Source organism: Pterocles gutturalis, unplaced genomic scaffold, assembly GCF_000699245.1.
Source record: "Pterocles gutturalis isolate BGI_N339 unplaced genomic scaffold, ASM69924v1 scaffold49424, whole genome shotgun sequence".
NCBI lineage: Eukaryota > Metazoa > Chordata > Aves > Pterocliformes > Pteroclidae > Pterocles > Pterocles gutturalis.
The window spans coordinates 1-24,424 of NW_010132790.1; the positions used below are offsets into that span (position 1 = coordinate 1).

Consider the following 24,424-nt stretch of genomic DNA (forward strand, 5'->3'; position numbering starts at 1 on the left):
CCTGCGTGCCCGGGGCGCGGGCCGAGGGCGGTGTGAGGGGGATGGCGGCGCGAGCGGCCGCAGGGCGGGAAAAGCGGGAAGGGGGGGCGGCAGTCCCCCCCTCCCTTCAGGCCCCCGGGAAAACCTTCACCGCAACGCAGTTTACGAGGCCTAGCTCCCACAAACTGCAAGGTAACGTTTATTTACCGCTTTCGAGTTAAAAGTAGGCTAGTGCACTCCTTTATTCACGTTTAGGCAAACACAATGGTGAGAGGCAAAGGGGAGCAGCCCCACACCCGGGAAATGTGCTCATGAGAGCGGGAGAGCAGCTTCCAGTGAAAACTGGGACAGTCAGGAACATTTTAAATTGTCAGGTCACAGCTAAAAAGTCAAAGCAGTAATATTTTTCTGTGAAGGCTACCACTTGCATGAAGTTCAAAAGTTAATGCCTGAAAAAGAGAAGAAAAAAAAAAGTGTGAGACAAATACAGAAATATTCATATGCAACCAGGGTACGATGCAAACAAAACCTGCCAACACTAGCTGAAACACCCCAGCCGACGCTGCCTTTCAGAAACTAGTTCCGAACGCTGAAGGGAACTACCGTGACCATCCTGAATGATGAACTTCCACCAGGCATTTTCTCACCATTGCTGTAACTTACAGCAGAGCTACAGCATCTCTTCTGAAGTCCATTTTAATGTATTTGTCATGCCCAATACTCAGTGTGGTGCATTTTTTTCCCCAACACAAACTTGGCAAACAGAGAACTTGTCATTAAAATTTGAGCTCTGCTTTTGATTACAGAAATAGATCGTGCTTAAGCAGGCAGAGCGCAGGACAGAGCTAAAAATCCTGAGCTCAATATCGATTACAAATTAGTCTCTAAGATACCGAGTAAATCGACAAAATGCTTAGATTCAAATCTTGCTGAAATCTTCACCTATTTGTGAAATGGGAGAGAACAATTATTTACCTTTGCTCAGAACTGCCAGTATTCACTGACTCAAAATGGGGTATGAAAGTATTTATTTGTTACAGAGTATGCTTATACATAAAGTAGCCAAGAAGTACCTGCTATAAATTGAGGCTGGATCTATTAATAATGCAAGCTTGACCCACTTCAATATTATTTGATATTTATGGAGGAACGTGAATAAGTTTGCAATCTTTCTATTCAACCTTCAATTTTAGTGGTAGAAATAAGGAAAAGAGCATGAACAAAGATGTAAAAGATAATATGTACTTTGTTAGTGCAGTATCTTATGCCAAATTAACTTTCTTATTATGCATATATCACAAGAAACCATTAGTCTCAATTTATCAAATTACCTAAATAAAAACCCGTATTCTCTAGTATCTGTATATTTTCCTAATTCTTCCCATAGAAAAGGGGGAAAAAGAAGAAAAAATAAAAAGCATGGCACCACGTGTTATTTAACCAAAGTAATAAATATCTCATAAAACTCTACCTCAAGAATTTTAAACCAACTTCAGGCAAGAGTTGAGGCACTACATTTTTTATTTCCTCTGAAAAAGTTGCTTTTATACTTTAGACAGAAATGAGAATCACTTGAACCCAAATCTTTCACTTGGTTACATGTAACAACATTAGAGGAAAAGGCATCCTCTTTTACCTTGTTCAGCAGCATCTCTCAGCCTTTTAAATAATTTGGAAAAGAATTTCTCCTTTCTTCATAATCTGCAAATGCAGAAGCAATAGGATCTGGGTAGAACACGACAGGCCTTGGTCCTTCATTGTTCATAGTGAAAGTAGCTGGGAACTTTCTGAGATCAAGACCCCTGCCCGAAAAATAAGCCTGGAGCGTTCTGAAAAACTGAACATATTTCATTTGTGAAAATAGAGCATGCCCAACGGAGATTAATTATTTCTGATGACACAAAGTAGATGCAATATTTGTTGTTATGTGGGATTAAATCCTCTATTTTGATCATAAACTGGTACAACACAGGCAATGTAATTCAGACACATCCATTCCATCCATGGCTTGTACACCTTAGTGGTGCCCAAAGGCCACCAACTGTTTACTGAAATCTGTGCTCCCCACTGAACCACAGAGGATTCAAATTCTATCCCTTATAAAACAGGCACAGCAAGACCCTTGCTGAGGGAAAACAGTTCTGTTACACATTTCTCTTCAAGAAATGTTCTACAAGAGTTAGCAACAGCGGGCAATTGATTTGAATGGGCCCCTTAGATCTTTTAAAAGTAGAAATTAACGCTTCTTAAAACAGTGAGGAAAATTGTGGGAAACTGATTTTTTTTCCTTCACAAATTCCTTGTAAATTCTTGCAAAAGTTCCCTTAATGATATGTTCTTAGCTGTAATTAACTTTCAGATCTTTAGCCACTATTCACGACAATGTGTCAGATGCAACCTTATTTGTACTTCCAGAAGATGAGACAACATGCAATCAGAATACACATTTGAGAGAAACATAATTCCTCTTGTTTCATAAAATGAGCGGTTGTATAATCAAAATACATTTTTAAAAACTAAAGCTGCTGGATGGAGACATAAGGAAGTTTTATGCACTACTGCACACAAAGAATGTCTCTTCAGTTAAGGAGTACATCTTGACTGAAGAGCGCTCAGCCAGTTGTGGTTATTGACTACACAAAGTACATAGTTACTAACACTACACTGAATGGGCCCCTCTTACCTTTAAATATAGAAGATAAAAAATTCTCATGATGGAAACCACAAAACCCACACAAAACGTAAGCTATGTTTCTTGCAGTATTTCCTTACCAGGTCTCTGTTTCTAGGGTTATCTAGAGGTTTCCATTTTTCTTCTGGTGGGAAAGGAGCACCCTTTGCCAATCCTCTCACAGCCAGTACTGTATATAGACCCAGGAGCACCACTTTCCACATGTTGAAGAGATTAACAGACTATCTGTAAGATTGACAATGAACCAGACTCCTTAACTCCTACAGCGCTGTCACTAGTAACAAATAGAACAAGCATGACAGTTCATTGGAGTGCTGAAAATAGTTGATCCATGTCAAGGAAAACTTGCCTACTGCAGATTACATCTGTGTGCTATTGACTTCTTTGGTTTTTATACTAATGTACTAGGAAAAATAAATTATCCTAAAGAAGTGTTTCCCATACCAAAGCTATTTGTAGACGTTGGATTCTCTTTTCAAAAGGGAGCAGTATGACATATAACACAAAATATTTACATTTGTAAATTTACATTTATTATTACATACAGCCATTTTCATTGGCTGTTTAGTTACAGCATCAGATCTTTGCTTGCTCCAAGGAGAATACAAAAATATGGCTTAAGATCCAGATAACTCAGTTTGCATGAAATTAAAGTGTACTACATATATTAGTAAGTGCAATAATAATACAGCCTGGTATGATATACTAGAGACCCCTTTCACAACTTGATTCAAGTTAAACCAAAAAAAGTTCCCTTTCACGTTCTTTAAAATAAAGCTTACCGGGGAATTTGTCTTGGGCTTGCCCCTTCTTGGTTAGTCTCCTTGTAATCTGTGAACAGACTGATCTCTACTTATATTTCTAGTGGACTGTAGGTGGGTGTCAATGACGTTAGCAGGAGTTCAAAAATACAGTAATGATTCCATTTCCATCCATGACATAAAGACCCTTGAGAGTTTCATCCTTAAGAGTATTAAGACCTGTTGCTATTGAACAGTGCAGTGCAAATTCCTCCTCCCTAAGCTGTATTGCAGAGAATTGGTCATAAGCATATAATAAGTTTAAAACAATTCCCAGCAAAGATAGCAGAGCTGTATCAAAATATTAGTTTTAATTAAAAGTAATTAGCCACATCTCTCGAATAGTGACTAACTGGTAATTGCAGTTGGTTGAATGGTTTTGAAGCAAGATGAGATATAGATCATTTTCTTGATGCTGGAGAGAGAAAAGTATGGTCTGTTTCAAGATCTGAAATCATATCATTTTAATGAAGGCATTGCTTTCCTACCCTGATTTTATCAGCAGTCAATATCCTCCTGTCAGAAGGGAAACTAAGACAAAGACTGCAAGGAGGACTATGCTAATTTACCTTGGCCTTATTTCATAGCATCCTTCATCTCAAAGCTGCTTGGCTTTTGCTTATAATTTCACTACCCTTCTCTCGTTTAGATTATATTTTAGTTGGTATCACATAAAATATATCTCTAAATAGATATGTTAAAACTAAAGATTTTTGGCCATTGTCTTACTCCAAATTATAGATGTTTGTTTCTGACTAGAAACTTTACACCTTTCTTTGGTTAAAATTTTGAAAGCAAACCAAAAACCTAAGACCACCCCTCGGGGCAGGCTAAGTTGTGGACATCCAGATGCCATTAAGTAACACAGTTAACAAAACCCTAGCAGTATTATTTTCATTACTGCCATAACAAATCCAAATAAAAATCAACTTATCCAGCTTGTATTTTATTCTACAGGGTTCAAATAAAAAAATTTAATTAAAAAAAAATCCATTAAAACCCATCAATTAATTTTCATAACAGACAACTTCCAGATAGTAGTCTTGTCAAGAACCAGAACAGCAGTAGCACCAGAAGCACTTGTAACAAAGCAGGCCCCAATATAATTTTCTAGGTAGTTAGTGTTTCCAATTTAATTCTGTGTATAATTTACCTTCTACATCAAACAGAAGTAAGGATACGTTCCTCTAGAGGAAAAAATAAATAGCCAGAACAACAGGCAGTTTTCTTCCACCCTTTTTTTTTTCTCCCCTCAAAATTATTTTATTCATTTGATTTATTCAGAAAGAAAAACTAGGGGGATATGCAGGATATTCATCTAGTAAAACATAGCAAAATAATCTACACATTTGAAACAAGTTTTATTACTCTAGGACTATTATGTTACCCCCAACAGAGTTTAGGCAGTTTGGTTGACTGATGAAGTATGCAGATATGCAAGAGATTCAATTAGCATGTATTTTCTGTCAGCTGTCTTAAAAAAAAAATAACCTACAAACTTGTATTGTTACCTTCTGAGCTAGAAGCGTCTAAGAACTTGTTTGAGATAAAAGTCTGTTTAGATTTAGTGCTCATTTTAATGCGGTTTTTTTGGTGGGGTTTTTTGGCCATAAGCTTTTTTTTATTTGTTTAAATATTTAATTATAGCTCTTTCCTTCACTGGAAGTCAAATACAAGTGAAACACATTCATATTAAAATACTATTGGTATAGGAACACTGATGAGACAATATTGCAGCCTCCTTTGAGAACAGTAGCTAGTTCAACAAATATTTTCCAAAGCAGATGTTTTTAATGCAGACAAAGTTAAGCACTAGATTTTCTTGACAAATCATGTATATAGACACACATTTTCAGTAAATCCTATCTTTTGAAAGTGGCTATACTAATTATATAGCCCTTATGGCACAGTAAGCAATATTCATGTATGTTTGAATTAAATTGCACTGAAGCCAAAAATGCTTGTAGCATGTCTTGTTCAGTTTAATGCAAGTTACTTCAAAAAGGTAAAAATCTTGTTCTAGAACAAAAGGCAAATTTAAAACTTATGAGTTTAGCTGAGAACAAGTTTTATACATACAGTGCTCTATATAAATGACATTATTCACTAAACATTTTCCATTTTACTGCATTTCCCTGTCATGATAGCAAGGCAAGTATAACAGCCTAAGGTGCACGAGTTAAGATATTGAGACAAGCTTCATCAGGTTTGATCGTCATTGTATTCTACGCAAAGTGTGAGAAAAGTGTTTTACTTAAAATAATGCTGTAACCATAATGCATTTTTTCACTGTTTTTATTTCCTGTTTAGAATCCCAAGTATTACAAGTTAAAAGGAAAAAGCACCAGACTGCTCCACATGAGTACCTGAGCAAAGATTAAAGACAAACATTCATCAGTGTGTTTGTACAACAGAAGTACAGGCAACTTTCACAACACTTTACAGAGTATGACTGGTAAGTGGCACTTTTTGTGAATTACACCCATTTGTACAAATACAACCATGTTAGAACACCATACAAAAGTATACAGAAGCGTTTATTTAGCAGACCATATGCTATATAGTGTACTTGAAGTCATGCACACATAGGTAAAAAAAAAAGACAAGTAAAAAAAAAAAGTGAAGTATACACTGCAGACAGGGAAACCATCAAACAAAATATGAACATCCCAGAGTAGCTCCCACTCAAGTTGCCCTCAAATTCAACAAAAAAGTACCAGTATCTAAAAGCACAGTTTTTAAAGAGTGAGATTTTGGCTTTCAGCAATTTCAACATTAGCTGAAGATACCTATTCTCCAAGGTCTTCTCAGCATCTCACAAGACAAGGACTTGGCCAAAGCTTATCACACATTGCATGAACTGTATTTGAGAATTCAGTCATAAATATTTTAATAAGCACAATAATTTATTATAGTATTATTCAAACATTTATACATAAGACACTGTCAACATCTCTAGAAACCTTTAACTGTTAAAGAGTTAGCTCCACCTAAACCACCAGATTTACAGTAGCTATGTAAGAACTGAAAACAGAGGAAGAGTTAAAGACATGTAAGACAGGTTGCTTTGGAAGCAATAGACTTTTCCAAAAATTATGTATGTGTTCTTCAAAGTTTTAAGTCCTCTTAAATCCAAACAAACAGCAGCTCCCCCTCCACCCAATTACCCAAAACAGGTATTTTGGCCAACATTATTCTGTCTTTGTGCTTGGAAAAACAATTAAAAGGTAAGTAGGGAATCAAGTTACTAGGCCTAGATTACACAGTTTTCCTAGACTCATCATCATATATAAAGGCCTTAACAGTAGTACTTTCCTCTCGATGATTTTAATACTAGAATATCACTGTAGGTAGGAAATCAAACAATGTCTAGGATTACTGAAACAATATCAACACAAAAGAAAGAAGAGAAAGGTGACCAGAACAAGAGCTTTACAAGTCTTAAACTACTATACAGAAGGAAGTAGTAGGGAAGAGACAAAAATTGCATTTTACCTGTTGTGCCACAGCATCAGCAGCATTGTGGCAGCCATGTTCAGGTTAGTTCTCAATAAAAGAAGGTTAATAACTTTGATTTGTATTGCTTTGAACAATTACTGTGATCAGCTGACATGCAGTCATTATGTGTGCATATCTAAATATCCACAAACTAATGATAAGCTTTGAGATGGCATCTTTATTCACGATTCGGTGGTACATAGTACTAATACTTGGGAGGGGGAAGTTAGAATTTGGAGGGTTTTGTTCAAAACATACAAAGAATTCTGTAGAGACACATAAGGAAAGCCAATGGTGGCTTTTCCTGAGCTCTTCATTTTAGAAAATATACATAAGAAATCCTTGCACTATATCAAAACAAGATTCTAAGATCTTGACTATTTCTGGTTTTCTTTAATGAATTGAGAACAACAGAATGTATAATTTTTTTTTTTAATTCCCAACAAACCTTGAAGGGTTTTATATATGAATATTTTTCCTAAAAAGTTAAATTTGTTATTCAGAACTTCTGGAGCTTATTAAAAAAAACAAAAAACAAAAAACAAAGAACAATCAACCCCACCCCACCACCTTCTAGTTTTCTCCTCACACTGGCATAGATATTGATACTCAATGGCTTAAATACAATATTTTGCTTAAACTACAATTGGAGGACTTTTTTATTTTGAAGAAACTAAAGAATAAAACTTTTAAAAATAACGTGACACACTGATTTCAAAATTGGCACAGATATCTGAGACTAGCTTTCCTTCCTTATTTTTCTTTTTGTCACAATAGAAAGACTTGAGAAATTAAGGTCAGCTAAAGCTTTCTGACTTTGTTGGGCATGATTCCAAACCACAACTATACTGTACTTGTCATAAATTTTCATTTCTGTATGTGTAGTAAAGGGGAGTAAAAATCATTTTTAAAAAGTATTTTCTCCAAATTAAGTTTCAGTATGATCCACACAAGTATTTTTGGTCAACTTCAAAAATAAAATATAAAGCTACAGAAGTCCACAGGCTACAGTTAGAGTGTATTCATTTACTGGTTTAAGGCACAGTTTTTTGGGTTTTTTTGGGGGGTTTTTTTTGGTTTTTTTGTTTTTTTTCTCTAGAAAGCTGCAAGTTCAACATCACAGTGAAGAATTTCAGATTTCAGTTTTGGTCTAGTACTCTAATTATATACGTTGCACCTACTACTTGTAGACTTCTGTAAAGTATTTCATTTGTCAGGTGCTGCAGCCTCAAACACTGTTTTCACACTCAAAGTGACGTTAAGTGGAAAATACTGAAGCCTGAATTGATCCCAAAACAGTGCAGTCAGAGTTTTATCAAAGTAAACATCAACACACTTCACAGAATCACAGAATGTTAGAGATTGGAAGGGACCTTGAAAGATCATCTAGTCCAATCCCCCTGCCGGAGCAGGAACACCTAGATCAGATCACACAGGAACGCATCCAGGCAGGCTTTGAATATCTCCAGAGAAGGAGACTCCACAACCTCTCTGGGCAGCCTGTTCCAGTGCTCTGTCACACTCACTGTAAAGAAGTTTTCAAGGGGACCCTCCTATTTTCCAGCTTGAACCCATTGCCCCTTGTCCTATCACTAGATGTCACAGAGAAGAGCCTGGCTCCATCCTCCTGACACTCACTCTTTACATATTTATAAACATTGATTAGGTCACCCCTCAGTCTCCTCTTTTCCAAGCTAAAGAGACCCAGCTCCCTCAGCCTTTCCTCATAAGGGAGATGCTCCATTCCCTTCATCATCTTTGTGGCTCTGCGCTGGACTCTCTCCAGCAGTTCTCTGTCCCTCTTGAACTGAGGGGCCCAGAACTGGACACAATATTCCAGATGCGGTCTCACCAGGGCAGAGTAGAGGGGGAGGAGAACCTCTCTCGACCTACTGACCACTGACCCCTTCTGATACACCCCAGGATGCCATTGGCCTTCTTGGCCACGAGGGCACAGTGCTGGCTCATGGTCATTCTGCTGTCACTTGTACATTTGATACTTAATACATATAGCCTGAAATTATTTAAGTTGGAAGGAAAAAAAGTCTTTGCTGCTATTTCAAACAAACATGCAAAACTTCAATAGAAAAACAGCCTACAGGACAGCTGCTGTGTATCTTCAGTAGGTCAGTCACGCTGCCTACTATTACTGTGACCATGATGTTTTGTACTAAGGTGGAGGTATACTGCAAACCAAGGATAACTGCGTATGGAAGGAGGAACTGGAATTATGTGTCGCAAAATAACGAGCTTGTCTGTGCCATTCGTGACTTCTATAGACACAAAATTAGCTCTGATACCACACACTTCCTACGGAATCTAGGCCGCAACCTGCCAATAACTACATGTAGAGATGCCATGCTTACAATATTTGTTCATGACAGCATGAATAGCAAAATCTGTCTGCATTTAAGAATGCAGAATGAGATCCTAAATCTTAAGTGAAATTCAATCAAAAACATCACAGCTTTGACTCAGGTTTTCATACTATAAGCACATATTCGAGGCAGTTATGTGCTTAGATACCTGAAAAATTGATGTGTTGGGCAGATTTGCTTAAGAGCTATAGAATTTTCTCCTCAAACACTTAAAATTTATTTTTAAAAGCAGTATGTTTATTAACAAGATTAAATTTATAGATTTTATTTAAACTTTAAGATGAATGAGTAGATTAAAAGCTCAGAATACATTCTTCCATAAATAAGAATATACATCAGAAAATACAGTATTTGTAAAGGGCTTTCAAATCAACTTTTAGAGATTTTGAGGATTCTATTATGAATACTAGTTTGAAGTTCTGGCTCTAAAAAAAAAGGTAGAAAAAGTATTTTTACTTTAACATAAAAATGAATTTGTTGGCAACTGTCATGCATTGGCACACATTTCCAGAGGTATATAAGAGCTGCATGTAGCTTTGGTGACAAAATTATGTCTCCCCTAAAGGAACAGTGATGAAAGTTTTAAAACCACTTACAGTACAGCGCTAAGTGCTTATAAAAGCTACCTTGATTATCTCCCAGAAAAAAAAATATATATAAAAAGTTAAAGCCATAAATTGACTAACATTCACCACGAAATGGAAAATAAGCATTAAAAATGTAGCCTGTTTTACAGCTATCAATTTTCTAGTAGCTTAGTGACTTTAAACAGCAGCACAACTCTTGTAACAGACACTATAACCGCTTCCAAAAACATTTTCAGTAAATCAGAATATTGAACATCTATAAATGACTGGGTTTTTCTCAGTATAAATAAGTTGAAAGTCTAAACACACTCATCACTGTATTGAAATAAACTTGATCAAATTAAAACTTCTCAAATGTTTACATTTTTCATAGGCGTATAATCAAATTCACTCTAACCTGTCAAAGCTTAGAAGCAGATGTATCAGATTTCAGAAAAAAGTCAAGTAACAAGTTCTGGCAAACACATGGAAAATTAGACCTTGCATCAAATACCAACATATGCAACCAATGCTTTTCATTATCAACACATTTTATTTTACTTTTTTAAGCACTGACTTTAAAAGTAGCCCAATTAGGTTATGGTTGAAAAGTTCACGTAGACATACAGGTGATCTCTACGTCTTCTGCAATATATTACTACCACGCTGTTTAGGATTGTATTGTCTATTTGTTTGTTTTAAAACATTGTAAATCAATGTTTTGGAATTAATTGCTACATGTATCATCTCACTCAAAACCAAAATCAGAGCAGAACTCTAAATAATACAAATAATATTAACTTAAATTCTAGTTACTGCAATTTTATTTTTTTTTAAAACAAAATTAAACAAGCAAAAAAAAACCAATCCCCTTTTTAACAGGATGCTGAGACATGGCATACTGCAACCAGCTTTTAAATCAAAACTGAAAATACCACCTTTGGACAACATTCACTCAATTTCAAGGTACATTTGGTAATTCCAGTCAAGAGGTAACAGTTTTTCTATACCAGACAAACATAGACCTTTTATGAACTGTTGGGTACTGTTGTTGCTACTACAATTGCAGTGTGAGAAGACTATGAGGAACACGTTTGATCATATCAGATCAGAAAGATTACAGAATTCAACAGCTATTCAGGGTATGGAGATGTCACTAAAAGCTTCTCATTACATCTCTCCTTGCTCCTGCCAAAGACAGATTCTGCTGTACATATATGCTGTTCCTAAAATTAGTGACATTTGGTACTCTAGGTTCTTACCCTGTTTTTTTATTCTGTTTCTGAGAGTTTATTTAAAAAATGATTAGAAAACAGCCACACAAATATTTCTTATTTTGAAAGCACCCTGGAGGTATAAGCCAAAAAATAGCAGCTTAATCTCAACCTAAATATTTGATTATGTGGCATAATTTCAATCTAAATATGGTGAATATCCACATGGATGAAGAACAGTGTTTCTGCAAAATTAATACCTCAACTTCTGAAAGAGGGGAGAACAGCAGAATTTGGGTCTGCATGTTAATAGAAATCCTCCCTTATACAGCAGAGGTCTAACCCATTACAAATTTATTAGTGTCTTTGTCTTCTCCCACACACTATAGATAATCTAAAACTTGAAGAATAACTGTAATTTTAATTTAGTTCAAGGTGCTAAGAGACATTACGATATATTTGCCAAAAGCTGTTTTATAATCGCAGTCTGCTCATAATAAAGGATATTTCAGTAATATTTACACTTCCTCACACACTCAATTAAAAGTCTTTATAGTGAGTTAGCCTACATTTCTGCTGAGATTATAATTGTGAGGTGTGGCAGAACTAGAAATTTGCATAACAGAAACCTCTTCTCCAAAAGTAGCAACAAACAATCATTGCATTTTACCTGAAAAACAATTTTAGACTGTTATAAAATCTTATCCTTTTCCGAATGGCAAGTAGGATCATTCATCCTCTCAGAATGGGATTAATTGTCCCCTGGACTTGTTCTAATCCTATCCCCCTCCAGTGATTATATAGAAAATCTGCCTGGGATTAGACATTCAATCTGTCAAACAGCTTAAGTTACACAGTCCACAATCATTGCAAAATCCAGATGCACATCTCTTGGGAACAGTTTTCATCTAGCAAATGACACAGAATGCATATAAATCCAAAGTAGCAGTAAGTACTCTTCGCCCCAGTGAAGGTAAATCACCTCTGAAAAAAGGGAGCATTGAAGAAGATGTGATAAATTCTGGAATCTCAGACTCATGATTATATCCATTCCTACCTCCAACCTGAAAATCAGGTAGGAAACTATGCAAGATTCCCTAAGCCATTTCATGAAGTGATAACAACTATCAACACAATTCTCAGCTTTAAAAATACCATTATGTGAAAAAAATTGGTGTTATTCTATGCTGCTGCAATTCAGTAAGTTTCATACTGTGGCAGATTTTGGAAGCTAGCAAAGCTAATACACGCAGAGACTGTTTGCTCTCCTTTTTCTCCAACAGCTCCAACAAATGGATTTGTGCATAAAGAGCCCATTAAGATGGCAAAACAAAATCAGAAGTAAAATACATTAGTAAGCCAAAAGGACCATGAAGGCCAAGGAAAATTATATTCCACATAAATCAGATCCTACACATTTCACAGATGGCTTTTTACTAGCCCCAATGCAGTTCTGTCTCTGTCTTTCATTCACAACTATTTGAAAGCAGAATAACTACTCTATTCTTCTATGTCTGAACAGCAATTTTTAAGTTAAACCAACTGGTGGATTTAGCTACAAGTGTATTTAGACACACTAATTATTGTATTTACATATACAATAGCATACATTTGGTTAGAGAGCATCAAGATATAATCTATTTAAAATAACTTTTCTGATTTACAAATTCTATGTATAATCTAACCTTTTTTTAAAAAAAAGTTAAGACTAGATTACAGCATATAGATTACTGATGACAGTGACAGTGGTTTGGTTAACTACAATAATCTTACTCAGTTAAAGCAGTTTTCATGAGTTACTGATAGCTCGAACTGCTGATTTGTATGTAAGCGGACAGAACAGGTGCTTACTTCACATTTGCCCTTCATTTCAGTAAGTCACTACGTGAATTAAGTCTTTCCAGGCAGCTCAAATGAATTGACCCTAACAACACACTAGAACTAACTGAGGCACTTTAGGCAAGATTAACGAGATAGGATAATATTAATGGGTCAGGCTGGCTGTACTACTCTATCAAGAATATACTTGATTGACGGTGGGTAGCAGATTTCCTCTTATTATTTGTATTAGATGTTTGAGCTGCTCTAGCATTTCCATATGAAGATAACAGGTATCTCGGACAGAGCAGAGACAGCTAACACAGAAGCAAGTAGTAGGCTCATCTCGACACAGAATCGATACACCGTTTTAACCTAATGGCTATGGAGATTTCTTCTGTTGGCGAAACATACACCCAGGGGACAGAATTCCTTACACATAGCTATTTCAGGCGTTATTATAAATGGCAGTCACTGTAGCATCTAGGCACTAATACTTCATACAGATCTAATAATTATGGTCAGTATTTCCCACTACTACTAAGAGTTTGTCCACGTGAGGAAGTTAGCACTGTATGTCAGGGCATGAATTTACAGTGTTGTAACTATTCCATATTAATCTCACGTATGGCCATTTATTATGAGACAGTTGATTCTCCATTTACAATAGGAAATAAATCTGCCTTGTCTACTTGGAAACAGTGCGGTACAGCAACTGCACTGTAAACTCACACCATACCTCAACGTTTGATAGTTTCTACATATGGACAAGGCCCAAGGAGTAGTATTAGAATTGACAAAATTCCAGAGAAAACTGGCAATGTTTTAAAACAACATTGCAGCAAATCATTTACGAATCTGCTGGTATCCTTTCTGAATAGAAAGCTACACAGAATATTGTTGTTTTCTCACTCTTACAAAAAGTAAAATGTGTAAGACTTTCAGTAATCTCACAAATGTTCAATTCACACTGATTGAACAAATTATTTTATAGAAATAACAGTTCTATATAAGCAGTACATTCTGGTTTGTCTAGACACAACTACTTTTCAATGTAGCATAAAATAATTAGAAGTTTACTTGGCTGTGTAGTTTTTGTGATAGTCACAGTGTGCTTGAAATGTATTGAGTTTTAACCAGCATAATTTAGACCTGCAAGAGATGCAAGTTCAAAACATATGCACTGTATGGCATAGTGAGTAAAAAATGTGTTTCAACAAAGAAGTATAGTGAAATATCAAAGTGTCTACAAGGCAAACTGAGTATTAAGATATTACACAAATATGATTTATGTGCTTACACACACACAGTTAATTCACTTAATTTTCACAGTCAGGAAATAAACACCATTAAAAGCTTTCTAAGCAACATGAAAAGAACCATGAACTTTTCATAAAGTAGTCACAGTTCTGTCCTCTTCCCCACATAATGTAAACTACTGTTGATATTAACCCAGGCATTTTTTTGTTTAAATCTGTCCCATCTCCAGTGTTAAGCTTCTAGGCTGCACTGTTCTTCCTATGTATAACAAACGTTACACAATACAACACAGCACATGTAGAAGAAGAGAAAAGGTTACAAAGTGTGGTACTTTGTATAAATGCATTTGTCCAAAGGCCAACATTGCAACAGACAAAGGGAGTGGAACTTTGGCTGCGATCTTCAAGAGTTTACTGTAAGAATATAAAGAAGAAATTGCCATTTTTGTAGCCGTACATGCAGAAGGTATGCAAATACCATATTTCACTTTCTTTTGAAAAATAATTTCTAGATTTCAAGGACTTGATCACTTTTAAAACAGAACAAATAGGTGTAATGAGCAATAACAACTGATGCATAAGCAAGAGCAATTACTCAAGAAGTCTAATAAAATTTAATTTTAAGATATTCTTATATTAATTTAGAAATAAGTTCTCTGTAACAAAGAAAGATTTAATGTTTTAGATCATTTGAGTTAACAGGTACTGGTCAAGAGGATAAACTACATTGGTTATTATTCATCGTCTTTCAGGAGGCACTAATTTTATATCTAAACAAGAAATGTTCTACCTGTCAGCAAAACCAAGTACTCAAAACTTATTTCAGTATAAAGCATGTTACATTTCCACAAGTGTGCCCATATGGGGAAGTTACAAGAACATAACTATAATGGTTTAGAATTCACCTTTTCTTGTAGCCTTCTGACAATAATTGCTAAATGTATTAGGATTCTGTAACATTTGGAAGGATTCAATGAATTGTGAATGAAAAAGTCACAGTTACAGACATCTTTATGCAACTGATTGTTTAGATAGCAAATACTTCATTTAAGTCCATGTGGTAAATATGAGTAATTTTCTCTACTTATCAGAACTGCAGGTAATTTGCATGCATTTTACCTAGTCTTTAAGATTTAACCATATGAGTTTATGAATCTCTGTGTAGGCTGAACAATTACAGGTCTGTGGAGCATAAATAAAAAGTTTGCTGCACAAATGGAAGTAGTAAGAAAGAAGCAGGAAAATAAAAGTTGGGGATTAGGCTACAGTACCTTGATTTCACTTCAGAAGTACCTGAATTCATGAGAACTTCTAAAATGCATACAAGGATAATAGCTGTAGATCTACATGGATCAGGATCAAGTCTAACATTGTACCTGCAAAAAATGGTTTAAAAAACATGTTACTTCTAAACTAGGCTACCAGCTAAAATCCAAGTCGGGAATGAGCATGTGCTGATAACAAAAATACAAGAAATGTATATGGCATCACAGCCTGACTTTAAATCCTTTCTGAATTACTACTTCCTTCATATATCACTGGTCACTTAAAACCTACTTATATCACGACATAAACCAGATTGCATAGAAAAAAGTTATAATTAACAGATGTCTTTGATACTATAAGGTAGCTATTATGTAAAGAGTCAAACATTTGCAATTTTTACTATCTTCAAAGGTTCATATTCTTTTTTTCCACCTTACTAGCAATTTAAGAAGTTACCTGAGATTTTTTAACCAATAAATTAGAGATGGGAGGTTAAGCAGCACAATCCATGTGAATAAATTGAGAATTGTAACATGCATCTTAAGACTGTTAACAGCTTCAGCAAGTGTTGTACTGTTGAAAAGAGATTGTGTTGCTTTTGAGGTACTGTCCATTGAACTCTGGTTTTTGACTCTTTGTGTACTGGAGTTCCATGAAGTTTCTTTTGAGCAGTCTGAATCCTGAAAATAAAGGGCAAAGGTCATAAAAACATGCACCGGCTTGTAAGAACCCATGCTGGGGGAAGAGGAGGGGAAAAACAATCACAGCAGTATCATACCAGCTCCGATTTAAGAAGAAAATTTGCAATTTATCTCTCAAAAACCACCAAAAGCAAAGTTTGATAGTTCAATTTTAAAGCATCTAGATTTAACCAGAAATTTCTCTTACACTAATAGCTTATATGTCTTTGGAAGGAAAGAATGGAGAGTGGAGATGCCCTGACACAAATGCAGTGATAAGAAATGGAGTTCATCGAAGGAGGAAGAACAGAATAAAAGGAGTAATAAAGCATGTGGGTGAAAAATCACAGATGATCATTCACAGAAAAAGATACAGGACGTAATACAACAGGGAGTAAAACATTAGCTGTAGGAATAAATAACAAAGCTAAACTAATGAACTGGCAGATGCTAACTTCCAGTGACAGAAAAAAAAAAAAAAAAAACACCCACAAACGAAACAAACAAAAAAGTATGTGGAAATGAGAGAAGAGGAGGGGATTTAAAACTAAACAAACAAAAAAACCTCAGAGAAACCCAAAGAAAACTGTCAACAATTTTTTCTGGCAGACTACTTTTTTAACTATGTTTGCAAACAAGAACAAGTAGTTATTTTATGCTTGTATCCACACATGCTTACATCTTGGATCCTATACCTTAAAGTAACTGAAAAAACAAAGTTCGCAGTGTATGAAACCCAAAGGTTCTTCACTGTTTTAAACAGCTCCCAATTCACTGCAGTCCCCATCTATTTCCAACTAATAAATCATATTTTTCATTTTCTGTTAAAAAAATAAAAACTAAACACCACAAACTACCTATCTGGAAAAAAAATACCTGTAGTGTAGATTATTATCTAGAAATTAAATTTATTTCTTCAGATAAGGCATACATAATCAAATACCAAAGTTTAGACAAAAACTATTGTTCTCTATGTATTCAGAGGCTAAGTTTTCTTCTTAAACGTACTTCAGACAAGTTCACACTGCAGCGATCTTGAACATTGAACGCAACAGTCACATGTGATGGAACAGGCTACTCACATCCTGGCTTTTCTTTCACATCATGCACACAGTAACTAGAGCCATCCAGTCACCACAGCACAACTTAATACTACCAAGGCAAGATGACAACGATTCATAATGCATAGGTTTGCCAAACAATTTTTGGTCACAATTTTGAAGAGAAGCAGGAAACAGACTTACCCCATTAAGCATGTTTTGTTCTGCTCTTACATTCACATGTAGTTTTATAACCTGTAAGAAAAACAGTTCAGCTTTTTTAGTAATGTTTCTTCACACAAAAGCAGTAGCACAGAAGAAAAAAAAAATTGGCTAATTATTTTTTGACCCTTTTTATAGCCAGATGATTCTAGGGCCCCAGTGGAGCTGCAATGCAAGAACTCCATCTGCTTTTTTTACCAGCAGCATCCAAAGTGCTCTCTTAAGGAAAGATTTCCAAGCAGAGAGAGAAAACTTACACTGCTCTGCTTTCTCCCCTTCCACTGTGCTTGACAGAGAATAGAATGGAAAAATCTGTGTATTCCTCACCTCCTGCTGCTAATTCAGTTCTACTTCACTCTTTGCAGAAACCCATAAACAGGCCACATAGGAGAAGTCTCATGTCAAAGATTTACTGCAGAAGAGGGAGTAATATCAGCATGGGAACGTCCTTCACAGGGTAACCTTACATCACAGGGAGTTCAACTAGAGACAGTCCTGTTCCTCAGGCTGTGCTTTCAGTTGCTACCTACCTACTTCAGACCACCTGTAAGCTGCTCTGCTTTATGCCCCTACTCCCAAATGCATGCTCCAGTGCTTCCCTAGTAGCTAAGTATAGCAGGTGATTTAGCAGCTATATAACCAGAGGGTGAATCAGATAAGTTAGACAGACACTCTGATGCAAGGAAGACCATGGAAACAGAATGGCAAGGACTAAATATGGATCTTCGTAGCACTAGCCAAGGGATCAGATTAGACATACAGTAAGACTATCCCAACTCTACAATATATCCACCCTTCTTCCTTTTATTCCATTAAGATTTGTGAAAAGTCTTTAAAAATAAAAAGTCTCTGACAGAACATTCCAAGTCCTCCCTTTGCTAAAGTTTCTCTTCAAGGAGTTATTAGTCTTTGATTTTATAACATTACCTATAAGTTAAAAAATCACTACTACATGCATTATTGTAGTGGACATATGGGACTGTCCATTTATTTGTAAAAAGCATTATCCAAATAACAAAGTAATTCTAAAGATTACAAAATTGTGAGAGTCTGATAAATTCAAAAAAGACCTATTTCAAGTATGCGAATAGTAACATTTCTTTTAAGTATGAAAAATGATAATATGTAATTAGCCCTTTTAACATAGGGTTAATTCAAAGCACACAAAATTTTGAATTAGCCGTTCAGTACCTTAACCAAGTATTGAAGATAAATAATGAATACAGCAAATGCACCACAAGTGGTCCAGCTAAGCAAAGCAAGGGATAACACCCCGCACAGTCTTCTGGGTGTAATCAACTTGTTATCTTTTTGAAGTACAGTAGGTCTAAAAAAAGAAAACACTGCTGTTATACTCTTGCAACAACAACAAAAAAACTACAAAGATCAAAAAGTAATTCTGTTTTGTGAATGACTGAAAAGATTAAATTGCTCCTGAATTAAACAGTGGAAAAATAGACAAATTTGAACATATATAGCAACTGCTACATAAGCGACTTTGCAAAAGAAAAAACCTTTCTTATCAAATGAACTATATTATATATTGAACTTATCAATATGAGCAATCTTACACTTTCCAGAATGTAACTATTGTATTATTTTTACTTTATTTAGGGAAAATAAAGGATACATTGGGGAACATAAAGGATTAGACAATGCTAACTGTAGATCTGCATCAGTCTCTCTTCTGTGCAGCCCAAGAGGAGGAGTATCTTGTTATTATGACTGCACAGCTGCATCATGAAAGTGATTCCTACTACAAACATTAATGCACTCCAGTGTTCAATGATGGTACAGCAGTGTACAACAATAAGTCTCCAAGGGATTAATTCTGTGACAAACATTCTTCCCAGACAGCAATTTCTATTTGCTCGGTCTGAGAGACACAGAAACGCTTGAGTTTTCTAGATTCCAGCTGATAAAACTGAGTGTCAAGTATGAATCTGAAACGACAAAGATGACCTAAGAAGGCATAACAACAAGGGGAACGGTGTGGGGAGGAAGTGCAATAGAACTGTGAAAAAGTCTGTAATTCTTGGATATTCACAGGACATTTCAGTATTAAAAACAGACATTGAAAACAGAAAAAGCATTATTTGGAAAATAGAATTTTAAAAGCCTTTTCAACAAATATTGAAAATAACCACCAAAAAGAAGGCTGGTTGACAAGAACAAATAATTCCACAGGCAGCTAGTGACAAATTCTTTGCTGTTGGCCATATCAGATAATTTCAGAACACTGAGTAAAAGTGAATACTCTCTACTTTAGAGAGATTTAGAGAATTTTTTTTTTCAAGAAATACAGGACTCAGTCAAAACCTGTGTAAGGTACTAGAACTGTGTAAGGCACTAGTATTTCAAAATGAACCAGCTGACTTATAGGCAGGCACACAAAATCTTAATTTCCCTGCCTCTCAAGACATTCTCAGGGTTTGCAGGAAATAAAAAGCTTTAACAAAGAGAGTATGAATTGACCTAAAACCCTTTAAAACTTGGTAAGAGTAGTTTCAAAACTTAGAAGTTCACCACTTAAAACTAATACTGAAGTTTCTGAGCATCTGTTGTAATTTATAAACAAGATGTCTGGGAACAAATAGCTGACACAACATCTATTATTTGGTAGAATAAGACCAACAGTGCTAGTGATGAAAATGAAAGAGCTCATTTAGCAGATGTTTTCTGAATAAAGAGCATACCAGCCAACTTTATGAAGACAGAGTTGGCTCAAATATAGGTGAGGACTGTTATCAGTGTGAGAACTGACAAACCACTAGAATAGCTAAGCACATTATCCAATTTATTATTTTACTCTTTCAAAATCTTTTTACGTTCCTTGCTTTTTTTAAACCCCTTTTTATATTTGAACACTCATCTCTACAAGCAAAAACATTCCCTTGGTCTTAGAGCCATAAAATTAATCAGTCTTGTAGAGTGAAATTAATATCTAAGAAGCTTTTGTTTTACAAACCAGTTTGCATTCCTTAAAGCTGTTTATCCAATATGGACAATTAGAAATGGATTTCAATGCTTATAGAACCTTTTCTAAATATATACATTTATTTTTTGAGCTGCTGGAAAGGGAATAGTTAAGTTGCTTTTTTCCCAACAAGCTTTCCTCAAAAACAAACTGAAAACCTTCATAACAGCTGGTGAAGGAAACAAGGAAGCCATTTATGTTATTTACTACTTAATACTGACAAACCCAGATGGCTAAAACCAAGTATGAACTATATTGCAGAATTTAATCTGCCCAAGCATTCACACTGAAGCAAACAGAAAAAAATGGCAGGGTCACAGTCACAGAGCATAATTATAGAGCATAATGTTCTTTTACCTAATCAGAGTTAACCATAACGAAGAGAAGAGTCTCAGAGATGTAGAGAAAAATACTCCACTCCAGTAGGCAATGCCTGTCCCAAAAAGGAATAGAATCAGGGACACAAGGGGGAACCATGCATCCTGACTACTCAGTACAGCAGCATCCACCTCTGGTAGTGACAGCGATTCCCATATCTCTCTAAACCAGTTAAACCTGACAAAAACATGAAAGCAGTATTACTTATCACTTCCAACTGCTGTTACAGTAAGATATGTATCAACTATTCCTCCTACTACAGCCTTTTAAACAAAATCACAGTCAGGAGTTCACAATGACTACAGATAAAATAATATTCTTCCCCACCAATAGTTTTACTGAAACTTCTGCTTTGGAAATGACTTTAAATAAATAAATCAATAAGCTATGCAAACTCACCCCTGCAGGAACACAACAATGCTTGTAAGAGGTTCTACTTTGTAGGGTTTAGCTGTTCTAACTAGTTCAATGGAGAAGTCTGAACACTGGCCTAGAATCAAGAACAGAAAGCATCTATAGTTATTTTGTCATGAACTTTACGTTTTGTTGTGGATCTTGTTTAACTTTACACAAAGGTTTGAAAGTTTACTTTAAAACGAGATAACCATGTCTTATAAGAGTACTGTGAGTCAGCATACTTCATCATCCAGGGCCTCATTCACTGGATCACTCAGTCAGGTAATATATCACAAGAGCTTCAAGAGAGATTATGGAGTTACAAGACCACCCGAATTTAAATAAAAATGCATTTTGTCTGAAGACATGTCTGAAAGCCTGCAAATCTCATCTTAATGCAAGAAATAAAGTGTTTTGTGCATATGTGTTTTAACCTTCGACGTGTATTTTTAAGTTGACTTCATAATTCTAAAATATCATGCAGCACCAATCATTGGCAAAGAAGGCATTGCAGAGTAAAATAAAAAGGAAATATTCTGCTACAACACAACCTTGGAGAAGTACCAACAAACAAAAACTGAAACTGATCCCAGTACTTGCACAAGTTCAATGATACTTAGCTTAAAAATTTCACAACAGCTAGCTAGTCTTTCAATGGTAAATTGAATAAGTAATTTCTCTAAAACACTTGTGACAGAAAAAAACAAATTATAGAAAGCTACCTGTTGATATCAATGTGCTCAATTGTCCTCCATAAGTAAGAAGAATATTAGAAACAACATAGACAGGAAGAGCACCAGCATGGAACCTTATTATCTGAAAGACAGTGATACAAGGATAGTTTTTCATTTATATATGTAAAAATATATTAAAAAAACACACACACAAAAACACTGTCATGAAGCCAGCATGATAATGTGATTGGAAAATCCTTCTTAGAAGAGTCAGTTTCTCATGTTGATGCATAAGTATTTGATAACCACCATTTGCCATTAATGTTACATATGGAAAATACTTGGCTCTTGTAAATGGCTAATCAAGTGTGTTTTGATAAATGACCAAATTAAAAATGAATTTCCAGTCAAGACAAATACTAAAAGAATTCAAGTAGTATGTTAATGGTGTTTCAGTAAAGTAAATGAAAAGTAAAAGGCCTTTTTCCAAGCAAAATCTTTGTATTGCTACATACACTTTTAGGCAAAGACTTTTTGGAAGCAATTTCATGTATGTTTTAATTGGCTTCCGCTGTCCCAACTCACAAAGGAATATCTGATTAATATACAAATACCACAGAAATTCTTCTAAAGTGATAACAAAATGAAAAATCCTTGATAAAAGTGTATACATTCAAACAAAGGAACTTGCCAATAGTATTCCAGCACTACACTTAGGTGCTTGCAAATTAATTACTTTTTAGAATCAGAAATCTGCAGATGGCCAGCCTGTTTTTACTGATACCAATGTAGAAATGCATTCTTCATTGATAACCAAAGAAAATTTGTTGAGAAACAGCATATGGATCTGCCTAGACATTTTTCCTACCTTTTAGTTGATGCCAAATGTATTTTAAAGTTTTAACTCTACTGAATCATCAGAAAAAGTGAAAGTGACCTACAATATCATCCCTTTGCAGATATTCGGCTTTTCACAAAGCCAACTGCTCAACATTTATATTAGCTCTTTAGAGCTGGAGTGCTTTTCCGCTCCTCTGAAAACTGAGGCCTGACATTTATCCGGATGGGATACTTTGCCAAGTGACCAGGTTTCAAATGATAACTGAATTGTGTTGCTCTTTGCATCGAGAAGGAATCTGAAGTGCCATAGTAGGGAATGGAGGAAGGGAAAACTTCTGTAGATGCTACCGACATAAAAAACAATCCAGTACTAGGTTTTCTTACTTGCCCAAGAATCTGTATCAGTGATGTCTTCAGAATTACCTTGATAAAAAAAAAAAAGTGTTTTATTATTTTATACAATGGTAAGCATAAGTGTAACACACTTTTATTTTTAAGAAGCCAACTTGGGTATTAAAATACAGCAATCCCATAAGTAAAATGTACAACAGCTTACTCATGACTTTTTAAAAACAGACACTTTAAAATTTTCCTTAGAAATGAGAGCCCAACCTTCTGTATTATCCCAGCTGTTGCAAAATACTTGCAACATGCACTACATTTACAAAAAGGCCAAACAGCTCGCCTTAAATTTGCTTAGTATTTATTTTGATTAATTTGCTACATGTTTTAAAAGACTGAATTATGCAAAAATTATATAGCAATGCAAACTAGCTATAAAATAAATTTGTATTACTCACTTCATACTGACAGTCTGAGGAAGAGTAAATATTTAACTCTGGAACCCTGTTGTCATTTTGAGGCTGAGCAATATGCAGTTTTGCAGAAATCTCAGTAAAAGATGGAACTCTGAAAAAGCAACTTAATTGGTAAATGTTGTCCTTATAATCAAAAAAAGCCAAATATGCCTTAGTCTTCAAGAAGTGCACATAAAGCAGAACTAGTACACCAAGTGTCACCGCAAGCTATGAGCAAAATGGTATAATGAACCTGTTCATCCTGTCACAAAGAACTACTATTCTCAGTCCACTGTCCTCTGACCTATCAAGGGGCATAGTACTAATGAAAACAGACACATTCAGCATTGGTGAAGCAACTTAGTGCTACTGTGTGATCCAAACCTTGGGTTATGGGAAGAAGCCAGCATCCAGAGCAGCGTCTATTCCCCTCCCTTGACGGGATCAAAGATTATGGTGAGAATTTCAGACCAGCAAATCTGACTTCCTTTTCAAGAAAATTAGTGAGAACTATTAAACAAACAATTAGTAGAAATCCTTATTCTGAGGAAAAGTCAAAACAAACTTTGTCAACAAGGGCAGAAAGGTAAATAAAGAAAAGATGCAGAAACACTTAAGACTGGTGAAGTTGCCTCATATCAGAAATTTTACCACAACAGGGTGCAACCATTCTTCAAGAACATATCAAGAAGTAAGTTATAATTGTTAAAGTCCTTACTTTGCTACAATTATTGAGTCTTCATGTGACCAGGGTATATGAAGTCTGTAAACACTAGGTTTTCTTTCTGAAATGGAAGAGAATTTAAAAATATACAATTAATTAAGAACAAGATGTGTCAACTGTCTCCAAAATCTAAAATGCAAGTAAACCAAAAGTGACATGTAGATCACTATACCGAATCATTGTGCTTGCAGTTACATTGCAATTGACAGTGCAATGCAGGTAAGTG

General features: G+C 35.4%; 2 protein-coding genes across 2 annotated transcripts in view; both read right to left on the minus strand.

Moving 5' to 3' along the window:
• Positions 1-1,633: 1,633 nt before the first annotated feature.
• Positions 1,634-2,874, minus strand: LOC104467250 (chromosome unknown open reading frame, human C2orf66). The gene is made up of 2 exons (XM_010080972.1): positions 2,752-2,874; positions 1,634-1,816 (listed from the first exon to the last, which is right to left on the minus strand). Exons 1-2 carry the CDS (start codon positions 2,872-2,874, stop codon positions 1,634-1,636), a joined length of 306 nt encoding a protein of 101 aa, XP_010079274.1.
• Positions 2,875-14,479: 11,605 nt separating this feature from the next.
• Positions 14,480-24,424, minus strand: part of PGAP1 (post-GPI attachment to proteins 1) — a gene marked incomplete at its 5' end in the record, with an annotated part of 30,990 nt that continues 21,045 nt past the window's right edge. Inside the window, 10 exons of the mRNA XM_010080974.1 lie at positions 14,480-14,618; positions 15,476-15,580; positions 15,927-16,189; positions 18,604-18,739; positions 20,747-20,944; positions 21,167-21,257; positions 21,886-21,979; positions 23,062-23,100; positions 23,478-23,586; positions 24,193-24,259. Of these exons, the coding sequence (XP_010079276.1) occupies positions 14,480-14,618; positions 15,476-15,580; positions 15,927-16,189; positions 18,604-18,739; positions 20,747-20,944; positions 21,167-21,257; positions 21,886-21,979; positions 23,062-23,100; positions 23,478-23,586; positions 24,193-24,259 (1,241 nt within the window). The remainder of the gene's footprint in view (positions 14,619-15,475; positions 15,581-15,926; positions 16,190-18,603; positions 18,740-20,746; positions 20,945-21,166; positions 21,258-21,885; positions 21,980-23,061; positions 23,101-23,477; positions 23,587-24,192; positions 24,260-24,424) is intronic.